The 22141-nt window shown below is 35.8% G+C and overlaps 1 protein-coding gene across 2 annotated transcripts; it reads left to right on the forward strand.

Moving 5' to 3' along the window:
• The first annotated feature begins 494 nt into the window (after positions 1 to 494).
• LOC113734655 (probable aldo-keto reductase 2) lies at positions 495 to 5692 on the forward strand. 2 transcript variants are annotated; one of them, XM_072082250.1, is made up of 6 exons: positions 677 to 795; positions 1927 to 1966; positions 2974 to 3174; positions 4131 to 4303; positions 4386 to 4488; positions 5083 to 5692. In XM_072082250.1, exons 1-6 carry the CDS (start codon positions 716 to 718, stop codon positions 5416 to 5418), a joined length of 933 nt encoding a protein of 310 aa, XP_071938351.1. In that variant the 5' UTR covers positions 677 to 715; the 3' UTR covers positions 5419 to 5692. The 2 variants fall into 2 exon arrangements, with proteins under 2 accessions (XP_027117081.1, XP_071938351.1); XM_027261280.2 differs by lacking the exon at positions 1927 to 1966 and having other exon boundaries at positions 495 to 795.
• Positions 5693 to 22141: the final 16449 nt, after the last annotated feature.

The raw sequence follows: 22141 nt of genomic DNA on the forward strand, positions 1-22141 counted from the left end.
ATGGACCAGAAAATTCTTTTTTCCTCTCAAATGTTAAAGTTGCATATATCATCAAGTTGATAGGATTTGAAATAATTTAAATTTTAAAATGATGAGAATATAGTCTACAATCAAGATTTTGAAATTAACTCATTGCATTTTAGGAATTAAAATAAATAAACAAAGCTTCAAAAAAGGAATTAACAGTACATTTTAGGAATTGAAATAAATTGAAAATCTCTGAAAAAGGATTTGACATTTCATTTTAGGAATTATAATAAACAGGAAGAAATTAATATAAATAAAAAATCTATTGAGAATTTGGAAGCTTCTAATAAAAAAAACCCAATTCATATAGATATGGACTAGTTTTCAATTTCATTACGTAGAATATTTTGTTGAAAATTAACTTTTGACATGTCTCAGTCAAGGCCGGCAATCAACCGGGGCCTACTCCACACCAACCCCGCTGTCCTCATTCGGCACTACTGTATATTCAGTCATCCCTGCCTCCTTCCTCCTCTGCCCTCACTCACCAAGCAGTAAACCCTGATCCATTCCGCTCTTTCCTCCCTCGTGTTTTTCTATCTGAAAATGGCAGCACGAGTTACAGTGCCAAGAATCAAGATGGGATCGCAAGGTCTCGAAGTTTCAGCGCAAGGGCTGGGCTGCATGGGCATGTCAGCCTTCTACGGCCCACCAAAGCCGGAGCCCGACATGATCAAACTCATTCACTATGCTATTAGCAGAGGCATCACCCATCTTGATACCGCGAATTTTTATGGACCCTACACCAACGAAATCCTCATCGGCAAGGTAACTTTAATTCAGGGCGGATTTAAGATGGGGCACTTGGACCTGGGCTTGCCCCTTAAATTTCTATAATATTAATGTAATTTTGATATAATTTTAAATGTATTTCCATAGTTTTCTTAAAAAGGACATGAAAGAATTACGTGATTTTTTAATTTAATTCATAAAGTTAAATTCTAAAAAAATACATGGGACACAAATTTCATTTGAAATAAATTAAAAAGAAAATCTTTTCATTTCAACTTGCAAGTATCAATTATATCATTTACTTTCTCTGGGTCTCGCTCCCCAATTTTTTTTCTCTTCTCTGATCTCTCATTTTTCCCCTACAATCGAGAGTCACTACCTTCCACAATCAAGTAGTTAGTTACTTTTTTTCTTAATCAATTCATCAAATTATATCATTCATTTCCGTTGTCCCCACTTCTCAATTTTCCTCCCCTCTACTAGTCTCTCATTTTCCCTCCACAACCGAGAGTTATTCTTACTTCCACAACCAAATAAATTATCAAAATATAAAAACTCGCAGTAAAAACTCGCAATAATTTAGTTTATTTTTTAAATAAAATTATTATTACATTAATAATTTTGAATTTATTTTTTTATATTTTTCATGAAATATATGCATCATTTATATTTGTCAGTAAATTTTTTTTTCTTAAAAATAAAAAAAAAGTAAGTAAAAAATTTTAGTATTTTTTTTTGTCATCATTAAAAATTTTTTCTGGCTCCGCCACTGCTTTAATCACATTTGCATTTTTCTGCAGTTGTGCGGTATGCATGAACTCTTGTACTTTTAGTTTTGACTCTGTTCTTGGTTGCTTTAGATTTTGCATAATTTGATTATGGTAAGTGATTACAGAAAATAATTAGAATCAGTAAGATCTGCTCTTTGGCCAATTATGAATTATAGCTTTTTTGGTTATTAAAAAATTTATAATCTGAAACATCACAAAAATTAATTATTTAAAATCAGAATCTGTGATCGATAAAAAATAATCAACCAAGAAGAATTATAAACAGGTAAATTTTGTTGGCTCTTAAAGTCCATTTGTCAATCCAAAAAGCTTGTATCTTTATTCTAATGGAATGTTAACCAAGAGAGAAGTGTGTTTGGATTGACATTTTAAGCAGGGAAAGAAGAGGAGATAAGGGAAAGGAAGGAAGGAGCAAGGTTGGTTGTTTTCCTTCAGTTTTATTTCCATCCAAACGTGGACAAAGTTACATTTCCATTCAAAAGTGGACAGAAAGGAAAAGAAAGGAATTTTGCTTTTTAATGATTTTCTATTTAAATGCCTCAAAACCCAAATTTTGGACTTGGGCTTTGATTCCTTTCTTTTCTGTCATTTAACCAAACAACATCTTTAAGTTTTGTTTCACATCCATGTCTAATCCAAACGAGTAAATTCTCAAAAAGAGGGATTTTCTAAATTCACTTCTCAAAAGGTGGTGTTCTTTAAACTTCTTCTCAAAGGGTGAAAAATGAACTTAATAAATGAGTTGTTTCCTCAAAAGACAGATTCACAAAATGCATTCTTTTATTTGTCTAGGTATTTTTCCTTAAAAAAATGCATTCACTAAATGCATTGTCTAAAAGACACATTAGTTGTTTCAGAACTCTCACTATTTGGAAACTCTTTGTGAAATGTACCCCTGTTTGAGAATTTTCTTTCCGAAAAGACAATAGGCGAACTGTACTCCTCTATCTCCTTTCCTTTCTTTTTTCACTAGGATGTTTTCATTTCTTTTCCTTCCCTTGAATCCAAATGGATCCTAATAGGGCACTATTTACTGCACCTTAATAATTTGATTAAATATGAGGTTCCTATTTTTTTTATTATTGTTCATGTATACGAATCTGTCTATGCTCATGTTTTCCATCTAATCTTATCAGTGGTAAAGGTAGACTGTGAATTTGTATTCGAAGAAACAGAAATAAGAGCAGAAAAAAGGAAAGGGATTGGCTCCTTTAACTGAATCAAGCTTCTAAAGTCCGTGGTTTACATAATTTTCATTCTGCGTGTTACCATATTCAATAGGAAGAAGCAGCATAGTCTTAAAAATGAAAAGGATGGAAAATCTCAGACAGATTGTGCCATGCATGGATCACAAATCAACTTGCTGTAACATGCAATAATGTTCATGTCCTCCATGATTGATGTTATGAAAGTGTGGTTTTAGGCCTTGAAGGAAGGAAAGAGAGAGACAATGCAGCTAGCAACAAAATTTGCATTCATTGATCAGGATGGGCAGTCTGGTATACGTGGTGATCCAGCCCATGTGAGAGCTGTATGTGAAGGCAGCTTGAAGCGGCTTGGTTTGGATTGCATTGATCTCTATTATCAGCCTCGCATTGATACAAATGTGCCCATTGAAGTCACGGTTTGCTCCATTTTACCTTTCTTGTTTAAATCTCCATCTCATTCTTAAAAAAATGAAAGTTTGATCAACTTCAAATTTAGGCATACAACTGCTTTTCATGTCCTTTGCAATTGCTTAAAATATACAAAAAAAAAGGTCTTAAAAAATGCAATTTGTGTGCTATACATGTTGATCTGCATTAAGGTAAAGCTTTATTTAGCACCAGCATCTCAAAAATAAAGAGAACCAAACTATTAGTCTTGTAAGCATAAAAATTGTAGCTTGACTGCCCTGCTGAGGGAGTTACTAATGGATATGACATGCTATAGATTCTATGGCTTTCCTTTAGAGCCAGAAGACCTGTGCATTCTCTTTCTTTTGAAATTTGTAATCCGGTTGAGTAATCATATGCTAATTTATACACCTTGTCAGTTGTCAGTTGCCACATCTTTTAATTCAGTGCATAAAGCAGCAGATTGGTACTCAGTTTTTATCAAATTGAAGTTTTTTTGGAACGATTTATATAAATTTTTTCCTAGTATAGCTAGCAAAACATATTTTGCTTTTCTTGAGCAGCAGGAAGAAATTTTCTTATCGCACAATCACTCAAAATTCAGGTAAGTTTGAATGAGATCAAGCAAAATTGATGATTGGCAATTGATATGTGCAGCCATTAGTCTGTTTAGAAGAAGTCAAGAAAATTGTATAATGTTGTATAATGTGGTATAATGATATCAGAGCTAAGTCAACCAGTGAGTTAATAACATCATCATCTAGAGAAACATCTTGGCTGCTTGTTGCCATTTTTGTCAAGTAGTGCTTTGAGCTTGATGTATACTTTGTCAAGATTGTGCTGCTGCACTGAACTAGTGCTACTTTTCGTATGTGGATGTATAATTTCGATTCTCTACCTTCGTATGGAATTTAATAAATCAGCTTGGAATTTTCTCGTCCATTAAAAATTCTATTTTGCCCAGGTAGGAGAATTTAAGAAATTGGTTGAAGAGGGTAAAATAAAGTATATAGGTCTGTCTGAGGCCTCAGCTTCAACAATTAGAAGAGCACATGCTGTTCATCCAATAACAGCTATACAGTTGGAGTGGTCATTGTGGAGCAGAGATGTCGAGGAAGAGATCATTCCCACTTGCAGGTAGTGTATTTATTCTGCTTCATTTTCTACATGGTCTGGAAGAAATATGAAGTTGTAAGTTCATTTTGGTGTAATCTTGTAGAGAGCTTGGAATAGGGATTGTTGCATACAGTCCACTTGGAAGAGGATTCTTCTCTTCAGGTCCAAAGCTGGTTGAGAATTTGACTGACGATGACTACCGAAAGGTTTGTGAATATCCAAAAAGATTAGTAGTTCCTAGTGTAGTATAGTCAGTTGCAATCTTTCTCAATATCCCTATTCTTATCTATCTGTTACATGTTGCTGCACTAATTGATGTCCAATAATTTGGTGGAACTTCTCTAAAACTATCTAATATAATTAACTTCTATCCAACAGAGCGACTAAACAAGCTTTTTCTATCTGACAAGTCTTGGTCGTCTTGGATTCCAGTAAATCCAGTTTTTGGCATTGTTAGAAACTGAACCTTTTGTAGAGACAGGATAGAAATTGTGTGCTCTGTTTTTTGTTAGAATTTAAAGATAGCACTAGCGTTATCAACTATCACGAGCGGTGGGAGTTTTCTATTTTATGGTGCAAAAATATCCTGGACATGAAAAAGGCAGAAGGCAAGAAACTATGGCATTTTTTAATAATTGTCTCTGCAATTTTGAGGAGAAATGGACTTTCATTTCAATGCAGTTATTATCGATCATCTTGAAGTTATTCGTAATACCTTCATTTATAGACAGCACATGCTTTACTCCATTTTGAATTTCTGGCGTTGCAGTTGCTTAAGTTTTGAAATTCATACAATGCAGCATATGCCAAGGTTTCAAGCAGAGAATTTGGAGCACAACAAGAACTTGTACGAGCGGGTCAATGCCATTGCTTCAAGGAAGGGTTGTACTCCATCACAGCTAGCATTGGCCTGGGTCCATCACCAAGGCAATGATGTTTGCCCCATACCTGGCACTACCAAGATTGAGAACCTCGATCAGAATATAGGAGCTTTGTCTGTAAAACTGTCTGCAGAGGAAATGGCAGAACTTGAATCTATTGCTTCGGCTGGAGTCAAGGGTGAGAGATACGGGCCTGAAGTCAGCACTTGGCAAAATTCTGAAACTCCACCATTGTCAACGTGGAAGGGCATATGACGAGCAAGTTTGCTTTGATATTAAGCTGACTTGCTGTTCTGGTTTTGGCTTGGACGAGCACATGAAGTGCCAGTTTGGTTTGGTATTTCGTTGGAAGACCACAAAGTGCAAGTTTGGTTTGATACTTTGTGAACTTTTGTTTTAGTTTAGCTTGTGTTGTGGAATAATCATCAGGTACAATACAACGGTGTTATGTCCTGGTTTCTAAATGTAATAAAATCCTAGCCCCAGGAGTTGTATTGTAATCTGTTGAGAAATCCTCCTTTGCCTAAAATTTTGTTCCATTAGCATCCCTATTTTTGAGTCCTTGCGCCCTTAGGTTAAGGTAAAGTTCTGAATCTTAGAACTAATTCAAATAACTTTTAAGTGAAATCACAAACTCAAAACTGATTCATGTAAGTTATTTAATGACCCATAAGGCAAAACTTCTAAACCTTTCTTGTCCTTTCTTTCCTCTCATTTATCAACATCATAATAAAACCAAACTCGGGCAATATTTTTAACTCGATATGGAGTCAAGCCAAACTTAAATGAAACCAAAAGACAAAGAAGAACCTTGCACTTGCATTATCCAAGTTCGTGTCTCATGATAGAGACTTAGCTGTCAATTATCATCCAAAATTACACGGTTGCTTGTAATGGAGTTATTTTTTGTTGATGGATCGTTGTCAATCATGATACCTCAGCAGGTATTGGATGGGTGCTCCAAGATCCACTTCATAATAATCCATAAACTAAGCAAGAAGGTCCATTCCTTCTTCTTTTTTTTTATTCCGAAGGGGACTGAACCATCACCTGTCTAAACAGGTGCTTACACACCCGCTGACAATATTTCTCGAAAACTTGAATTTTTAAAATATAGATAAAGGAATTTGATCCTTTGACTTACACCTAAATAAAATTTTAAAATTCTCTTAGTGGCTAACTATTCTAGTAGTAGAGTAGTTGGTTGATTAGTAGGTCATCTGTCAATTTGGCTCATAACTTTACTGTTAAAGCTAGAACTCTGTAATTATGTGTTAATATTATTAAATGCTTTCATTTTTAGAAAAAAAAAAAGATGTCAATTACGTCTCTTTATTGAATCTGTCCACTTATTTCCATTGATAAATTAATATCTTTTGAGATAGTTTCTAGTTCGAAAATCTGTAGCATGTTGAATTAATCAAAGACATTTTTATCTTGTTTATGAATTGGATTGGTATTCTTGGTACTCTAAGGTTACAAAATAACAAGTGGGCTCGGCATTATTCTTTTCACAAGAAGCTAATTTCATCGTGAAAGTGTTGTAACTCAGGACCTGGATAGTAATTTTAAAACTTTAATAGTGCACCTAACTTTCAACTTTTCACGTGCTTTCAGGGTACCAAATGAAAAAAAAAAAAAAAAAAACCATATAACTTCAAGTCTAAGATGGTATGCAATTTATCAAATTAATAAGTATTCATAATTTCATATGTAGATGTTAATATACATTAATATATAAAAAGTGCATGATTGATCACAAACATATTTATCCTAATATTACAGTCTTTTTTTCTTTTGAGAATTCAACTTTTCATGCAAACATGTAATCAACATGCATAAATGAGATAACATTAGATAAGTTTAAACGAGCAGCCTTCAAATATAAAATTTTGATTTCATAAATGTGCATTGGCAATTTAGAAAGGGTACTTTTCAAATGACAAATCTAGAGAGCAACAACTACTCCTACTTTATTTTGATTTCTAATCTTCTTTTGACGTATCAAAAAGGTGAAAACATGAAATTAATAATGGATCAGATAGAGAAGAGTACACTGTGAGTAAAAATAAAATGAATAATTTATTTTGAATTTCTTCGTGTATAAATTTTTCCTTAACATTAATCGTTGACGTATCATTTATTATAGACTCTTTCAAGGCACCAATCAAAAGTTCTAAGTGCTGGAAACAATATAAAACCTAACACTGAATATGAACAATAGAACATGTAATTACCCAAATGCAAAATCATTGGCCTATTTGGAACCTGAATTTTTTGGGAGTTTGTCTAAAACTTTACTGTAGTGCACTGTAGAAATTTTTGAAAAAATTTTGTAGAAGTTTTTATAAGGTGAAAATTTTGTAGAAGTTTTTGTAGGGTGGAACTTTTTTTTCCTTTTCTTTTTTTTTTCTTTCTTTTTCTCTTTCTCTTTCTTTTTCTTTTCTTTCTTTCCTTTTTCTTTTCTTTCCTCTATTCTTCTTCTTCTTCCTTTTTCTTCTTCTTCTTTCTTTCTTTCCTCCCCGTTACCTCCCAGCAGCTCACGCCCACCACCCCTCTCCTCCCTTTCCCCTTCTCCTCCCGCCACCTCCCCTCTGCCACCGTGACCCCCTCCCTCCCGCCAACCCCCTGTGTCCCTTCCCTCCTTGCCACCGCGACCCCCTCCCCCCGCCACCCTCTTGCCCTTTCCCTCGGCCACCCCCGCCCTTTCCTCTGCCAACATGACCCCCTGCCCTTCCCCCTCCCCTGTCCCTTTTCCTGAAACTCCCTTCCCCGCCACCCCTCCTCCCTCCCCCGCCACCCCCTGCAAAAGTTAAACCCGCCGCCCCCTGCAAAAGTTTCCCTGTCGCTCTCCTCTGCCCGCAACCCCCTCCCCCACCCCTGCAAAAGCTCCCTCTCCCTTTGCCCGCAATCGAACAGGAGGGCGGCCGGAAGATTCAGGTTGGTCTGGGGTGGCCAGAAGATTCAGGTCTAAAGACAGGAGGGCTCTTGGCTTCTTGACTGCAAATTCTCGAGAACCCTCCTCGTCGTTACTGCTGGTGCCAGTTAGCATCGGCAGAATCTTTTTTAATTTTTTTTTTTTGCAATTTTTCTTCTCCCCAAGCTGCGGGAGGGGGAAGGTGGAGGGGAAAGGCAGAGGGAAAGAGGGGAGGGGGGAGGGAGAAATAAAAAAAAAGGAAAAAAAAGATTTTGGAAACTAACATATCGGTCAAAGGGGCAAGGGAGGGAGAGAAAAAAAAAAAAAGAGAAAGGCCGGCAAAAGTTGACCGGAATAGTTACCGGCATCGGAAGCGGTGGTGGAAGTGGTGGCAGGTTGGGTGGGGGAGAAAAAAGAAGAAGAAAAGTTGAAGGGGAAGTTTTTTGTGTATTATTTTGAAGTGTATAGGTAAAAAACTTTGATAAGTTTTTTGGGGTTCCTGTAGCAAAAGTTGTTAAAAAACTAGTAGCTAAAAAACTTGGCCAAAAACTTCACTTCCAAACAAGCCCCATATTATACATGCACTATTCACCCACGACGTATGGCACAATTTTAAAGTTTATTCAAATTTCGAGGTTTGTTTGGTTTGGTGTTTTAGAAAAATTATATTATACTCTCTCCTTTCCACTTTGATAGTCCTGATTTTTTTCCACACAGTTTAAAAAAAAGTTGTTAACTTTGTTTGAACAATCAATTTAGGTAGTTATTTTCCTAAAATACCCTCACATTAATTAGAGTACAACTTTATGAGAACTTGAAATCATATTCTTTTGTTGGAGTTTCATTAGAAAAATTGTGGGAATATGGATGGTTTTGAAAATTTTCACTCATGGTTTGTAGCCAATGATGACATAGTTTGTTTCCCTCCGGATATAAATAAGCTTGGAAAATCTAAATGCATTAAATGTGGTAAATTTATAGTAACAGCAACTTACATTGAATAAGGGTATTTTAGAAAAATTAAAATATAACTACATTATTCAATTGGAAAGTGGATCACAATTTGGGACAGACGAAAAAAGAAAACAAGACTATCAAAGTGGGACGGACGGAGTAGGTTTTTTCTTTTGTCTTTTGAAAAAAAATATAATTATAAGATAAAAAAAATAGTTGAAAAACTAATTGAGAGTTTTATTAGAAATTTATCAGGAGAGCAGTAATCCCTCATGAGCCATCCCCTCATTCTTCCATGTATATTTTTCATGAATTGGGTTGATCTATTTGGCGTTCTGAGATCACATTTAAAAAGTTTTTTTGCGAAAGTATTATAATTCAGAATATGGATGTAATTTTAAAACTTTAGTAATGCACCTACCTTCCATATTTTCGTTTGACTATTGAGTGCTCTTGGAGTATTAATGGGAAAAAAAACCTTGTAAATTTTATATTCGAGCGTACCCCCTTTTTGAAGAGCAGAAAAAAAACACCACATAACTTCAAGTCCAAAATTTTATTTTTTTGAACAAACTTCAAGCCCAATTTTTTTTTTCCTTATAAAAAGTTTAGATAGATTTGACTCCAGTCATCATTAAGGGTTAAAAAATGCCCTCTAAATTATAAGTTACTTACAAAAGTTCTTACATATTGCACAATAGCATAATGTTAAACAAAGGGTATAACGATCCTTTCCTTGTAGCTCTTTTTTTTTTTTTTTTTTTTTTTTTTTCTGTTCTTGATAGGATAACATACTCAGGAGAGTCTATTTAGTCTTATTTCTATACTCTTTATAGCCTTCCTTTGGTCGTATATTCCCAATGCCTTGTGGTTGTATGCTAATGTAGGGCTCCTGCTCACTCACTGACGGGTTGCTTGATTAAAGGGTTTGGGAATCACGGAAAAGAATGTACTCCGTATTTATTGTTTGAGTTAAGTCTATTGGAATGCAAATTTTAGAATCATTTCTAAAAATTCGGAGTTATCCCATTCGCAAGCAAATTGGGAGGTTTTGGACAAAACTCTCAATTTATTTCCTCAGACAACATTTATGACGGACCTACCCTCTCTTTCTCTCCATCACACGCCGCACCTTCTGTTCTTCTTCTTCGTCAAATTTCCTATCTCTTCTTCTTCATCACATAATCTTCATCTGTAATCCAAAATGTCTTGAAACAAAAAGATCTAAAGTAGATCTAAATGGATTAATAGTGGGCAAATATCTTCAGTGGGCAAATTGTTCAACAAGATCTCCACCAGAAAGATCTCTAAGAAAAATTGAAGAAAACTCACAACCCAAATCCAAGGGATTTGTGATTTTCGCTTCAGGGGTCTTGTTCAGTGCAAGAAGGATGACTTGCTGTGAATTAATTGTGAGATTTTAGTACAAATTGTTCTTTGTATATTAAGAACCTGCTCAGTATATTAAGAACCTCAACCCAAAGATCTTCGCTTCAGGGGTCTTGTTCAGTGCAGGAAGGATGACTTGCAGCAAATTAATTGTGAGATTTTAGTACGAATTGTTTTTTTGTATATTAAGAACCTGCTCAGTATAGCATTTGAACATAGTTGCGGTTGGCATATTAATAAAGCTTTATAGTTGATCATTTCACGCAAGATTTGATCTTTTGTGAAATCTTTTTCGTTCTGGTGTTGGGTGGGATGGGAGAAGTAGGGAATCAAAAGTTGATGGTGATAGAGACAGCGATATTGTAACCCTTCATTCTAAAGCCATAAAGAGCTGGTGTTTTATTGGAGAATGAGTTTATTTTTATTTTATCCGATAAATAAATTTGTTTATGGGAAAATGGGTACTCTGTTCTTATAATGGAGGAAAGCCATAAAAAGCTAGTGTTTTATTGGAAAACAGGTTTATTTTTATTTTATCCTATAAATAAATTTATTTATGAAAAAATGAGTACTCTGTTCTTATAATGGAGGAAAGCTATAAAGAGCTGGTTTTTTATGGGAAAATATGACTTTTGTGAAAGTGACCGCGATTTGGTTTATGAAATTATCCCAAAAAAAAATTTAGAATGAATTTGTTTGTTTTGAAAGTTGTATAACAGTCATTAAACTTCAAATATCCCTTCCTTAAACTTCAAAATCTACAAAGTCTCATATTTTTGTTAAATACAAAACCTACCAGTTTCTGCAATTATCCCTTTGTTTTATAAGAATTGTTATATCAGGGGTAAATTTGGAATTTAATTGCATTTAATTCCGAAACACTTATCAAACCAAACATCAGGAATTAGAATGATGCTAATTCCAATGTGTGAACCAAGTTAGATATTTGAATGAAAAGTTTAATTGATAGGGTACAATTTGTTAGTAATTTTATTATTAATTTCCCCTTTTATCCCTGACAAATATTGTGTTAATTGCTGATATTTACTCATATTTGGTATGTGGACTTAATTTCAGGAATAAAGCAGAAAACTACCAAAAGGAGGGACTTTATGGAAAATATGGAGATTTCTAAGGGCTTCAATGCTTGGGTCCTTGAATTGGTGGGGACCACAAGCTAGTGGAAGGCATCTAGTCATTTGGACTCTAAAAAGAAAGCTACGGAAGGAGACTTGGGGCAAGAAGTACTTTGAAGGCTTTGTCCACATGTGTGGGGACCACGTAGAGAGAGCCTTTAGTTATCTTTCTTTTGTGGCTTAAATAGGGATAACGTAGAGTAGCAGAGGGATATCTCTGGTTTTAGTCTTTTAGTTTAGTTTTAGTTTTTCCCTTCTTCTGACTGGCCTCTGACACACGCCAGGTGTTCGACAAAATTCCCCAACGGGAAGAACACATCTTATTCCTTGCTTCTTAATAGAAAACGCTATGCTTTTGCAACCCATTAATTCGTGTGATGATTTAATTATGCGGCGTGGCTAAGTCTTCCATCTAGTCAAGGGTCAACTCGACGGCGCAGTCCCGAAAACCTGTGAGATTTAATCAGTTTTCACGCGTTCCTTAATTTATTAATATTTGCACGTTGCCTGCTTGTATTCTCATGGGATTATTTTATTAATTGGATGTCAAGGGCCCGATGTTCAATGTGATTTATTAGTCTCGTGCCAATTTAGTCAATTAAATCCGTAATTGTTTGATTGATTAATATTAGTGGCAACTGGTGTGTTTACACATTAGGGGAACGTGCAATCTAATTTAAATAACCCTCGTAGCGTGTTATTGGTTAGGGCTAGGTTTTTCTAATATTAATGCAATTGGGAAATTAATTCCTACGGTCGTACCTAGGAGTATTTTCTGGTTAGGGGTGATCAATGGTCGTACCTTGGTTATCAATAATTTAAGGAAAAATTGGTCGTCAGACTATAACTAGCCTATTAATAAATTAAGTGAACTCCTCCTGCATCAATGATCGGATAAATGGACTGTGCCTGAGTAGTTGCATCCTTGGTTAGGATTTATTTATTCTTGATTTAATTCCTGCTATATTCGTGCTAGTTAATTATTTATTTTTAGTTGAATTGTTTAATTGTTTTTAGTTTCATTCCGGTAAAACCCCCCCTTATCAATTGGACTTTAAAAAGAGACAAATATCTCCAGTCCCTGAGGAGACGACTTTACTTGCCACTGCCTACTATTTTCGCCAACTAATTAATTCTGGTATATCGGATTCAGCAAACTCTTCGGGAACAGGGTGAATCAAGTAACCCATTGCACACCTAGAGTCCCTGCTCCAGTACCTAGGATTAATTATTGACAGCTCTTAGTGGTAGCTAGGTTCTATATTTTATTATAATTATTGCACAGGCTGACGACCTGTCAATTTTTGGCGCCGTTGCCGGGGACTGGTGCTAGATTAATTTGTTTCTTTTTGAGTTCATTTTTTTTTATTATTTATTTTTCTCTTATTTTTTTATATAGTTTATGGCTTCTAACACTCCGTATTTTGGTGATATAATGGATTTTGTTTCCGGGGAAGGCGATGAGACTAGTTTTTTTGTTAAGTCTGCATATGCAGAGGCACTAAACTCTATTAGAGAAAGAATGGCTGCTGCAACCTGTAAAATTTGTTATGCCAGGGATCATTCAACCGGTATGTGCCCCGAATATCAAGATAATCTGAGTGTCCCCCTCAATAATTATGGAGATTTTTCACCCTGGTCTCAAACGTGGTATAACCCTAATCCAAACGGGTATGATCAAGAATGGTGGGATAACTCCGATTATAATTATACAACGGGGCCAATGAATTTTCAGTAGTATGAGTCTCAAGAATCGTCATCTATGTCAGGTATGTCTCTTGAAGAAATAGTTGAATAAATAGTTATTAATACATATCAATTCCAACAGGAGACACAAAGGAGAAATGAGATGATGAAGGAGGCAATGAGTAAACTGGAAGATCAAATGTGTCTATTGACATCCAGAATAAATCGACTGGCTTCTCAATTTGAAGAATTGCCCTCGAAAACCATTGTTGAAAATGAGAGTGCAATTCGCCTGACTAGTGATGAGGAGCTGCAAGATTTTCAAGAAGAGAGATGTACAGATGCAGTTGAAAAAGAAGCCGAAAAGGAAGAAATGGAACCCCAACCGCAACCCATTCAAGTGAAAGAATCCAGTGAAGAATCATCAAATGTGGTGACACCATCTCCATTCCCTAACCCGCATTTTCTTAACTCTGACTCTATGATTTCTGTTAATGAGATTGATTTTGTTATACCGGAAGTTCTTGAGTCTCATGGCAGGAATGAGTTAAGAGTAGCTATGGTCAAATATCTTGAACCGTTGAATGCTCTTGATGGAGGAGTGGATGAAGAATTGCGATCAATGCTTGATTATTTGGCGCCATCAATTAGTCCATGGAAGACCGTAGCTTGTGTGTTCAAAGATTACTCCATCTATGAGGGTTACCAGGATCATATTGAAGATGAAGCATTGAAGCGAGCCACAAGATTTTATCCTCCGTGAACAAGCATAGCATGTCTAGCCAAAGACATTAAAGAAAGGCGCTTTTTGGGAGGCAACCCAATTGTTAATTTTATTGTTTTAGTGCTTAATTATTTAATTATGTCGTTTCTCACGTGGGTACTAGTCACTCTTGATATTTTCTAACTCTGATCAGGATAGGTAATCTTGGCGTGCCCACGCGAGGAGGGCACGCGTTAAAGTGCGTAAGGTAACTCTCGAAGTCAGTGAATGCTCTCTAATCTTGGCGTGCCCACGCCATGTTTGACGACCCAAAAACAAAGGAAATAATTTTTCACCTTAAAAAAATTTTTTTTTCTTTTTTTCTCTTTATTTAAATAAAAGTAATTTCCTTCTTCATTTTCAGTTTTGGTATTCAAAAATCGAATTTTCCAATCTCAATTCAATTTTTTAAAAAGAAAAAAAAATCCCAAAAAAAAAATTTTTTTTTTTCTTTCTTTTCTTCTTCTTCTCCACCGCTCCCCTGTTTCCCTCTTTTTCCTTCTTTTTCTTACATGCCGCTATCGCAGCTCATGCTCCACCTGCGCGCCGCCACCAGCCTTCACACGCACACCCACGGTCTGCCCTGGCCGTCGCCGCTTCCATCACCCACTGCCACCAACGACACCGTTGGGCAGTGGGCAGGTATCTTTGAGTCCCTCTGTTCCCAAGTTGCTCTTTAGTCTACTGCATTTTTAATGTCAATTTTTGGGCTCCATTGACGGCTCTGTGGTTTATGTGCTCCGTGAGACATTTCAATAGCCGTTGTGTGCTTCCTTGGTGCTGTTAAGTTGACTTGCTGGTTTCCTAAATTGGAGACATTTGTTGATTTATTAGCACACTAGTACTGTCCCTAGTCCCGTTAAGTACAATTGGTGCATTCTTTGGGGTTGATTTGGGAGTTTGTTGCCAATTGCTTCTCGTTTTGATTTCTGCTCATTTTTGGTGCTATTGGGTGTGTTCGGATCTATCAGGTGCAGTGGGTTGGCCATTTGATTTACTTTTTCCCCTGTGCATACACCAGTGGCACTGGTGAGGGTAGTGTACGTACCATTTGTTACTCCTATGTTATTGGTTGCCTCATTGACTACTGGGCATCTTTATTGAGTTATTTCTGTCCAATTTCTGAATTGTTGTTGTTGGAGTGCCTGTTGCTTGGCTCAAGTGCTAATTTTGGTCGGCTGAATTGGGTTATTAATTGTCCAATTGGTGACATTTGTTGAGGTTCACTTGCTCAAATTGGTTGAATTCACTGCTCTGTTGGGGTCCCTGTTGGTATCACTTGAGTTCTATTTTGCTAGTTTCTGTCTTGCGTCATTTGAAGTGCCTTTGGGTGGGCATTTTCTGCGTTTGTTTGTTGAATTGGAGGGCTACTGTGCCACGTCCTTTGCTTATTGCTGTTGGTGGCGTCTAATTGACTTACTGGGAGTATTTTACCTATTGATTTCAATTGCTAAATCTTTAGAACATTTGTTGCGATTTTGGGTAGAATTGGGTTCATTTGTTGAGATTTGTTGATTTATTTAGACTCCATTACCGCTTCTAGTCTGTTTGATCGCCATATTCGTTGGAATTGACTGCGTTCAAGCACATTGTTGGACGTCCTCGGCCATTGATTGAAACTGCTGCATTGTCTGGAAATTTGCTGGTTTGAAGTTCTCTGTTGCACTCTAGTTCGCCTGGATCAAGACACATGTCGGAGCTTTCTTTCCCTCTACAATCTTTCACTGCCGCGCACTACCGTAGCACCATTTTCACTCCACCGTTCCCACCTATTCCATAGCTGCCCGAGACCTTCCACCACGTATTCAGGGAAGTGTAGTTGTCCTATTCGCTTTCTTTACTTTATGATCTCCATTGAGGACAATGTCGGATTTAGGTGTGGGGGGGAGAGCTGTGGTACAACTGGTATTTCTGGTGTTCAGCTTTTAGTTTTTTTTTCTTTTCCTTTATTTTCGTTGTTATTTGTTCTATTTTCGTTTATTTCCTTTTCTTTCTTCCTAGTGGTCAGTTTTTTATTTGAATACCAAGTTTGATGTTGGATTGTTGTCTCTAATTCTGCTATTGCTAAGTGTTATTAATAAGGTATCAAGTTGATGTGGTTGAGTTCAGGAACATCTCTTTGGTGAATATCAATAATTGCTTAACTTTTTCAATTTTTGGTTAACATTTCTAGGCATAGGGAATGATTGTTGGCATTTTTCATGTGAATTGGTCCAATTATTAATTTTAGTTCTCCATGTTTGGAAATTTGAGGCTGGCTGCTGTTATTTTTGTGATATTTTCTAGTTATTGTGGTATGTTATCATAAATAAGAGGTGACTGTACTCCACTAGTTGTTACTACTGAGTAACCGGGGATCTTCAATTAAAGTGTCGATTCTCGCGTCAAAAGGTAGTAGTTACTATGAGTGCGTGGTCCCGTAGCAATTAGAGCTGAGTAACCGGGCCCCTCCATCTGTCAAATGTTGGAGTTCGCGTCAAAAGGCTCTAAGGGCTATAGACTAAGTCTTTTGTTACTCAAAAGAAAAAAGAAAAGAAAAAAGAAACAAAAAAAAGGGAAAAAAAAATAAAGATTGTGTTAGTATGTGAATAAGTCAGTTTGCCGGTTTGTGATCTTAATGTCAAGATTTTGGTTAATAGTTGGACCATTTGTTGATAAATGTGAGCAACCATTCCTTTTTCTTAGATTAGTTTGCTTTAAATTGGAGGAGTTGGTGATTGAGAAGCTAATCGGAGTGGTTTTTCTTGGATCTTAACTGTGATGCTTGATATATGTTTTTTTGGGTATCTTGGCAATATGATAGTTAGAGCAATAGCCATTGTCAAATTTTGGTGTTCAATTGTTGTTCCCATGCTTGAGGGCAAGCATGATTTAGGTGTGGGGGGGGATTGATAGGGTGTTAATTGTTAGTAATTTTATTGTTAATTTCCCCTTTTATTCTTGCCAAATATTGTTTTAATTATTAATATTTACTTATATTTGGTATTGGAGCTTCATTTCAGGAACAAAGCAGAAAATTACCAAAAAGGAGGGACTTTTATGAGAAAATGGAGACTTCTAAGGACCTTGGACTCTTGAATTGTTGGGGACCACAAGCTAGTGCATGGCATTTAGTCATTTGGGCTTTTCAAAGAAAACAACGTAGAGAGACTTGGAACAACAAGTACTTTGGAGGTTTTGTCCACATGTGCGGGGACCACGGATAAGAAGCATGAGTCATTTGGACTCTAGAAAAAGAAACGTACAAGACTTTGAATTTGGTGTGGGGACCACTAGAGATAGCATTAGACTTCCTTTTGGCTTTAAAAAGGTAGAAACGTACGGGAGGTGGAGGATTTAATAGTTTTAGTTTAGACAGTTTTTAGCATAGTTTTAGTTTTCTTTTCTTAGCTTTTTCGCATGGTTGTTCTCCATTAATGGAGGACTAACCTCTCAATTCTAGTCAAGGGGACAACTGAAGACTTGGTTCAACAATTACTGTGAGATCGAATTTATTTTAATTATTTTCTTCATTTATTGGTATTTGTATATTCCTTGATTTTAATTGCTATGGCCTTGTGTATGATTGATTAGTGCGCAATAATTAATTATTTATATAGGCTAGTTTTGCTAAATAGGAGTAATTGAATCTGTAATTGTTCGTTATCTCTATCTCAGTAGCAACTGGCGTAATTGGGTTTATGTCAGGGGAATATACGATCTAGCTTAAACAAACCCTCGTAGCGTGTTTGTTGGTTAGGATTGGGCCTTTCTAATTATTAATGCAATCTAGAAATTAAATCCTACGGTCGTACTTAGGATTGTTTTTGGGTTAGAGAAATAGTTAACGGTCGTACCTTAACTATCGATAAATTAAGGAAAGGTTGGTTGTTTATCGCGTGCATGACAACTATAACTAATCTATTACTAAATGTTGGAATTATCTGTGAATCAATGATCAGTGCTTGAACCATTTCTGAAGTATACCCTTGGCTAGAGCTATCTTAATTATTTCTTTTACTTAATTATTTTCTGCAGTTAATTTATTTAGTTAGCATTTAATCCAAAACCCCCCATACTTTGGACTCTAGAAGGAACGAATTATCCCCAATCCCTGTGGATTCGACCCTACTCACCGCTATATACAAAATCTGTATTTTTCTCGAGTAGGTATTTATTATTTCACAGGTTCGGCACCCTGTCATTAATCCCAAAACCAGAGTCTATGATTTCATTTCCATTTTTGATTCTAATATGTGAAACAAGCACCCCCTAAGTATACTTCCAATTCCAGCTTTTAAAGGGCACTGTCGCGCCTCATTTTTCGCGATGGAAAAGAAAAATAAAGTGTGAGGTTTATAAAAGATATGATTTTATTTTTTAAACAAGTTAAAAGGGACCTAGAATGGGACTTAAAAAGAATGCGACAATTTGGGTCCAAAATTTAGTCTAAAAGGGTTTTTAAGAAAAAACAGGAGTCGCCACTTGGTATGGAGTTTTGGTGTACCAAGTCACCCAAAAAATAAAGTAAAACAAAATAAAACCCTTTTTGACAACTCCACGTCTTTGAAAACAAGAGAAAATGGATTCGGGAGTCACGGTTGAAGAAAGGGAAGGCAAAGATTCGATTAACTCAAATCTAAGGCACCCTTTCAACCTAGTCTAAGCTAGTTGCGAGGTTTAGTCAAAATTTTCCTAATCTAACCCTTAATTTATCACATTTGGATGTTTTCTATATGAATGCAAATTTAAAAAATATCGCAAGGGACAACATGTTCATTCAAGGGTTTAATTGAACCAATCGCATTAATTGCGAAGGTCAAAATAAATCCTCGAAGGTGTCACAAGGATGCAAATGATGAAAAAGAAAAGAAAATAAAAGAAAAGAAATTAAATTATATACATATATATAAGTGATCAAAGAAAAAGGGAATGCAACATGAAGGGTACGGGAGGCAAAAAAATTCGTGACATAATTTTCTTATACATGGATTAATAGGGTATTTAAACTAGAAAGTTATAATCACCCATTTCCCATGTTTGAAAAATAATTATCCTAACATGAACAAGCAAATGAACTAGCTTAAATGGGATGCAATTCTAAATGACATGATTAGCACCTATAGCGGGTAGGGGATAATAAAATAGGGAATATCATGCAAATGAGAAAAGATCCTAAAAATGAAAATATGCATGAAAATGTGGTGAATAGCATACAATGATGAATCTAGCGCAAGATGACCTAAAGGGTCTAGCGTTGGACTAACCCATTTCTAAAAATCCTTACTAGCGTTGGACTAGCAAGTAAGCGGAGGGAGAAACCACAACTAGCGTTGGACTAGTGTGGTGACGTCATGCATTAACAATTCATAGTGAAACAAATAAAACATAAATTAAAACAAATAAACACATAAAAGCACGTAGCACATAACACGTAAACATAATATTTAGATGCGAAAATCCTAAGGAAAGCGGATAAAACACATAACACATAAGCCACATAACACGCAACCTATCTATTACATCGGGGAGTGCCTAACTACAAACTAGAAGGGAAAAATATAATAAAACAAATCTAATTATCCTATCTATTACATTTTTGAGGTATTTAAATACCTCTTGAATCATTATAAAAATAAACTAAACAAATATAATATAAGAAAATTTAAATGAACATTTAAATGCAATAAATAAAACATATAAAAATATATAAACACATAGGAACACATAGGAGCACATAAGAGCACATAATTGACATTGAAATAATAAAAATAGGGGTACCTCCCGTTTGAAGTGGTGACTAAATGGAGTCAAATTGTCCTATTTATACTCACAATGAACAAAAGAATCATGGCACCACTTTAATTGAAAATAATAATAATAATGTTAAAACACTAAATTCACGTTAACATGTCAAACGCAAAGAAATTTAAGAACATCTAAAAATTGCAAGTTAAATATATTCAAAAGCGACATAATTAGCTATTAAATAAAAGAAACAATCACAATAAAAAGAGTCAAAATTCATTAGGGACTGAATTGCAAAAATTGAAAAACTTTTGGGGACAAAAATTATATTTTTTCAAAGTTCAGGGGTCAAAATTAAATGAAAGATAAATTTTAGGGACCAAAGTGAAATTACTATAAGGACCTATATGAAATAAAATTAAAATATTCTGGGCCACAATGAAACTACTCCAAAAAAATAGGGGCTAAAGTGCAAGTTCGTTTCTGATTTGGGCAAGAAAAGGGCATCGGGCCTCCCTTTTTATTTTACTTGGGTCGAACATACCTAAACCCAACTGAAAACCCAAGCCAAAACACACAGGCCAGCCCGTCTTTTATCACTCAAACCCAGCCAAAAACACATGGGCTCTAACCTCCCAGCCCAACCGAAACCCAAAAGAAACATAAACCAAAGCCCAACCCCAAAACCTAACAAAACTAGCTCTTGGCCCAACCGAAAAAATAAACATTAGCCCAATCCCCTTTTTTCTTTCTTTTCTTTTCTTTTTCTTCTTTTTCTTTTCCTTCTTCTTCTACCCTTCCGGTTCTTCTTTTCCTTGGCTGGCCGGCTGAAGCTCCTCGCCACCGCCAACCATGGCTGACATGGCGGCTGCCGGCGCCGCCACCGCCGGTCGCCGGCCATTTTTCTGATCACAAAATTTCACCAAAATACACCCCCTCACTCGATTTTTCGCGTAGGTTCCATTTCCGGAGTTAGTTTTTACAAAAGATGATCTGAAAGTGGCCAAAAAGTCAAAATACAGTCCAGTTTTTATTTTTTAAAACACCCAAATCTTTCACCAAAAATCATAAAAAAATATATTACAATACTCCTTATAACCTCTACAATACAACTATGATTTTAACTAACCAGAAAACAATAACAAAAGACTACATTAAGGCAAAACAGTCCCTAAAATCTTTTTGGCATTTTTTCAAACAATTAATATGCATTCACAGACATCATTTCCTTTTCCTTCATCTAGTTCATGCCATTTCCCAATTTTCAGCAATGCAACAACAACAATACGAGGCAGCCAGCAGAAATGAAAGAAAACTAAACAATGAAGCATTGATTTAATGTGCTAGACAAAAACTAAAAAAAATACCTCAATGTAGGTGTGTGTGAGGTTGAGATGGAACCGAGAGGAGTTGGGGAAGATTTTTTTTTTCTCTGTTCTGTTTGTTTCCTCCGCCCAAGTCCGAGAGAGGGAGAGTGAGGGGTCAGGCTGCAAAATTCCGAGAGCTTCCCTTCCTCTTCTCTCGTGCGTTTCTTTTTTTTTTCTGCCTCTGCCCAGTGAGTCCAGAGGGATTGGAGTGCTTTTTTTCCTTTTTGTGGCTTGTCTTTTTGGTCTCCTGAAACTAGAGAGGGCCGAGGGATGTATTTTTGGGGGAGGAAGAGTGGAGAATTTTTTTCTTTGTGGCCTGTCTGATTTTTTCCAGAGAGAGCCGAGTGAGGAAAAATGGGTCGCCAAATTAGCTTTTTGTGCGTGTTTTTTCCTCTGCAAATGTTGAGTGTTGGCAGAGCAAAAACTCATGGCTAAGAGGGAGTCAAATGGGTTTGGTTTCCTTCAAAATGATGGCTTCTGCCAAATGAAAAGAAAAGCCCCTGGGAGTTGAGTGTAGAATGGGTTAATAGGGGTTTTGGTAGAGAAAATGATGAAAATGTGTAAGTTTAGTAATAATTTGATTTTGATTTGATTTTTGATTTTTTTGATTTTTTTGAATTTTTTTTTGCTTTTAACTTTTCTCCCTTTTTTTTTTGTTTGTTTTTGTTTTGTTGTTGTTTTTTTTTTCTTCTTTTCTAAAATAAACCTGCAAAAATGAGAAAATTACACATTAATAATAATAATAATAGATAACTTATTAAATAGATAAAAATTTAGGAAAACATTAAAAATTGACAAAAATTTGGTGTCTACAGGCACGAAGGCCAAATCTCTATTTTGTCCCACCACTAAACATGTCCATGAATCGAATTTTATCTAGATCCAACCTAGATCCAATGTACTTACATTAGGTTTGAATTTAATTCTCAAATTTAGACCCTATCCATACCAAAACTCTGTAAAAGAGTTGCGGGTTTAGATAGGGTCTAATTTTCTATAATCCATATTGAAATCCAAATTTATACAAATCCCTACTCAA

Source organism: Coffea arabica, chromosome 3c (genome assembly GCF_036785885.1).
Source record: "Coffea arabica cultivar ET-39 chromosome 3c, Coffea Arabica ET-39 HiFi, whole genome shotgun sequence".
Lineage (NCBI taxonomy): Eukaryota > Viridiplantae > Streptophyta > Magnoliopsida > Gentianales > Rubiaceae > Coffea > Coffea arabica.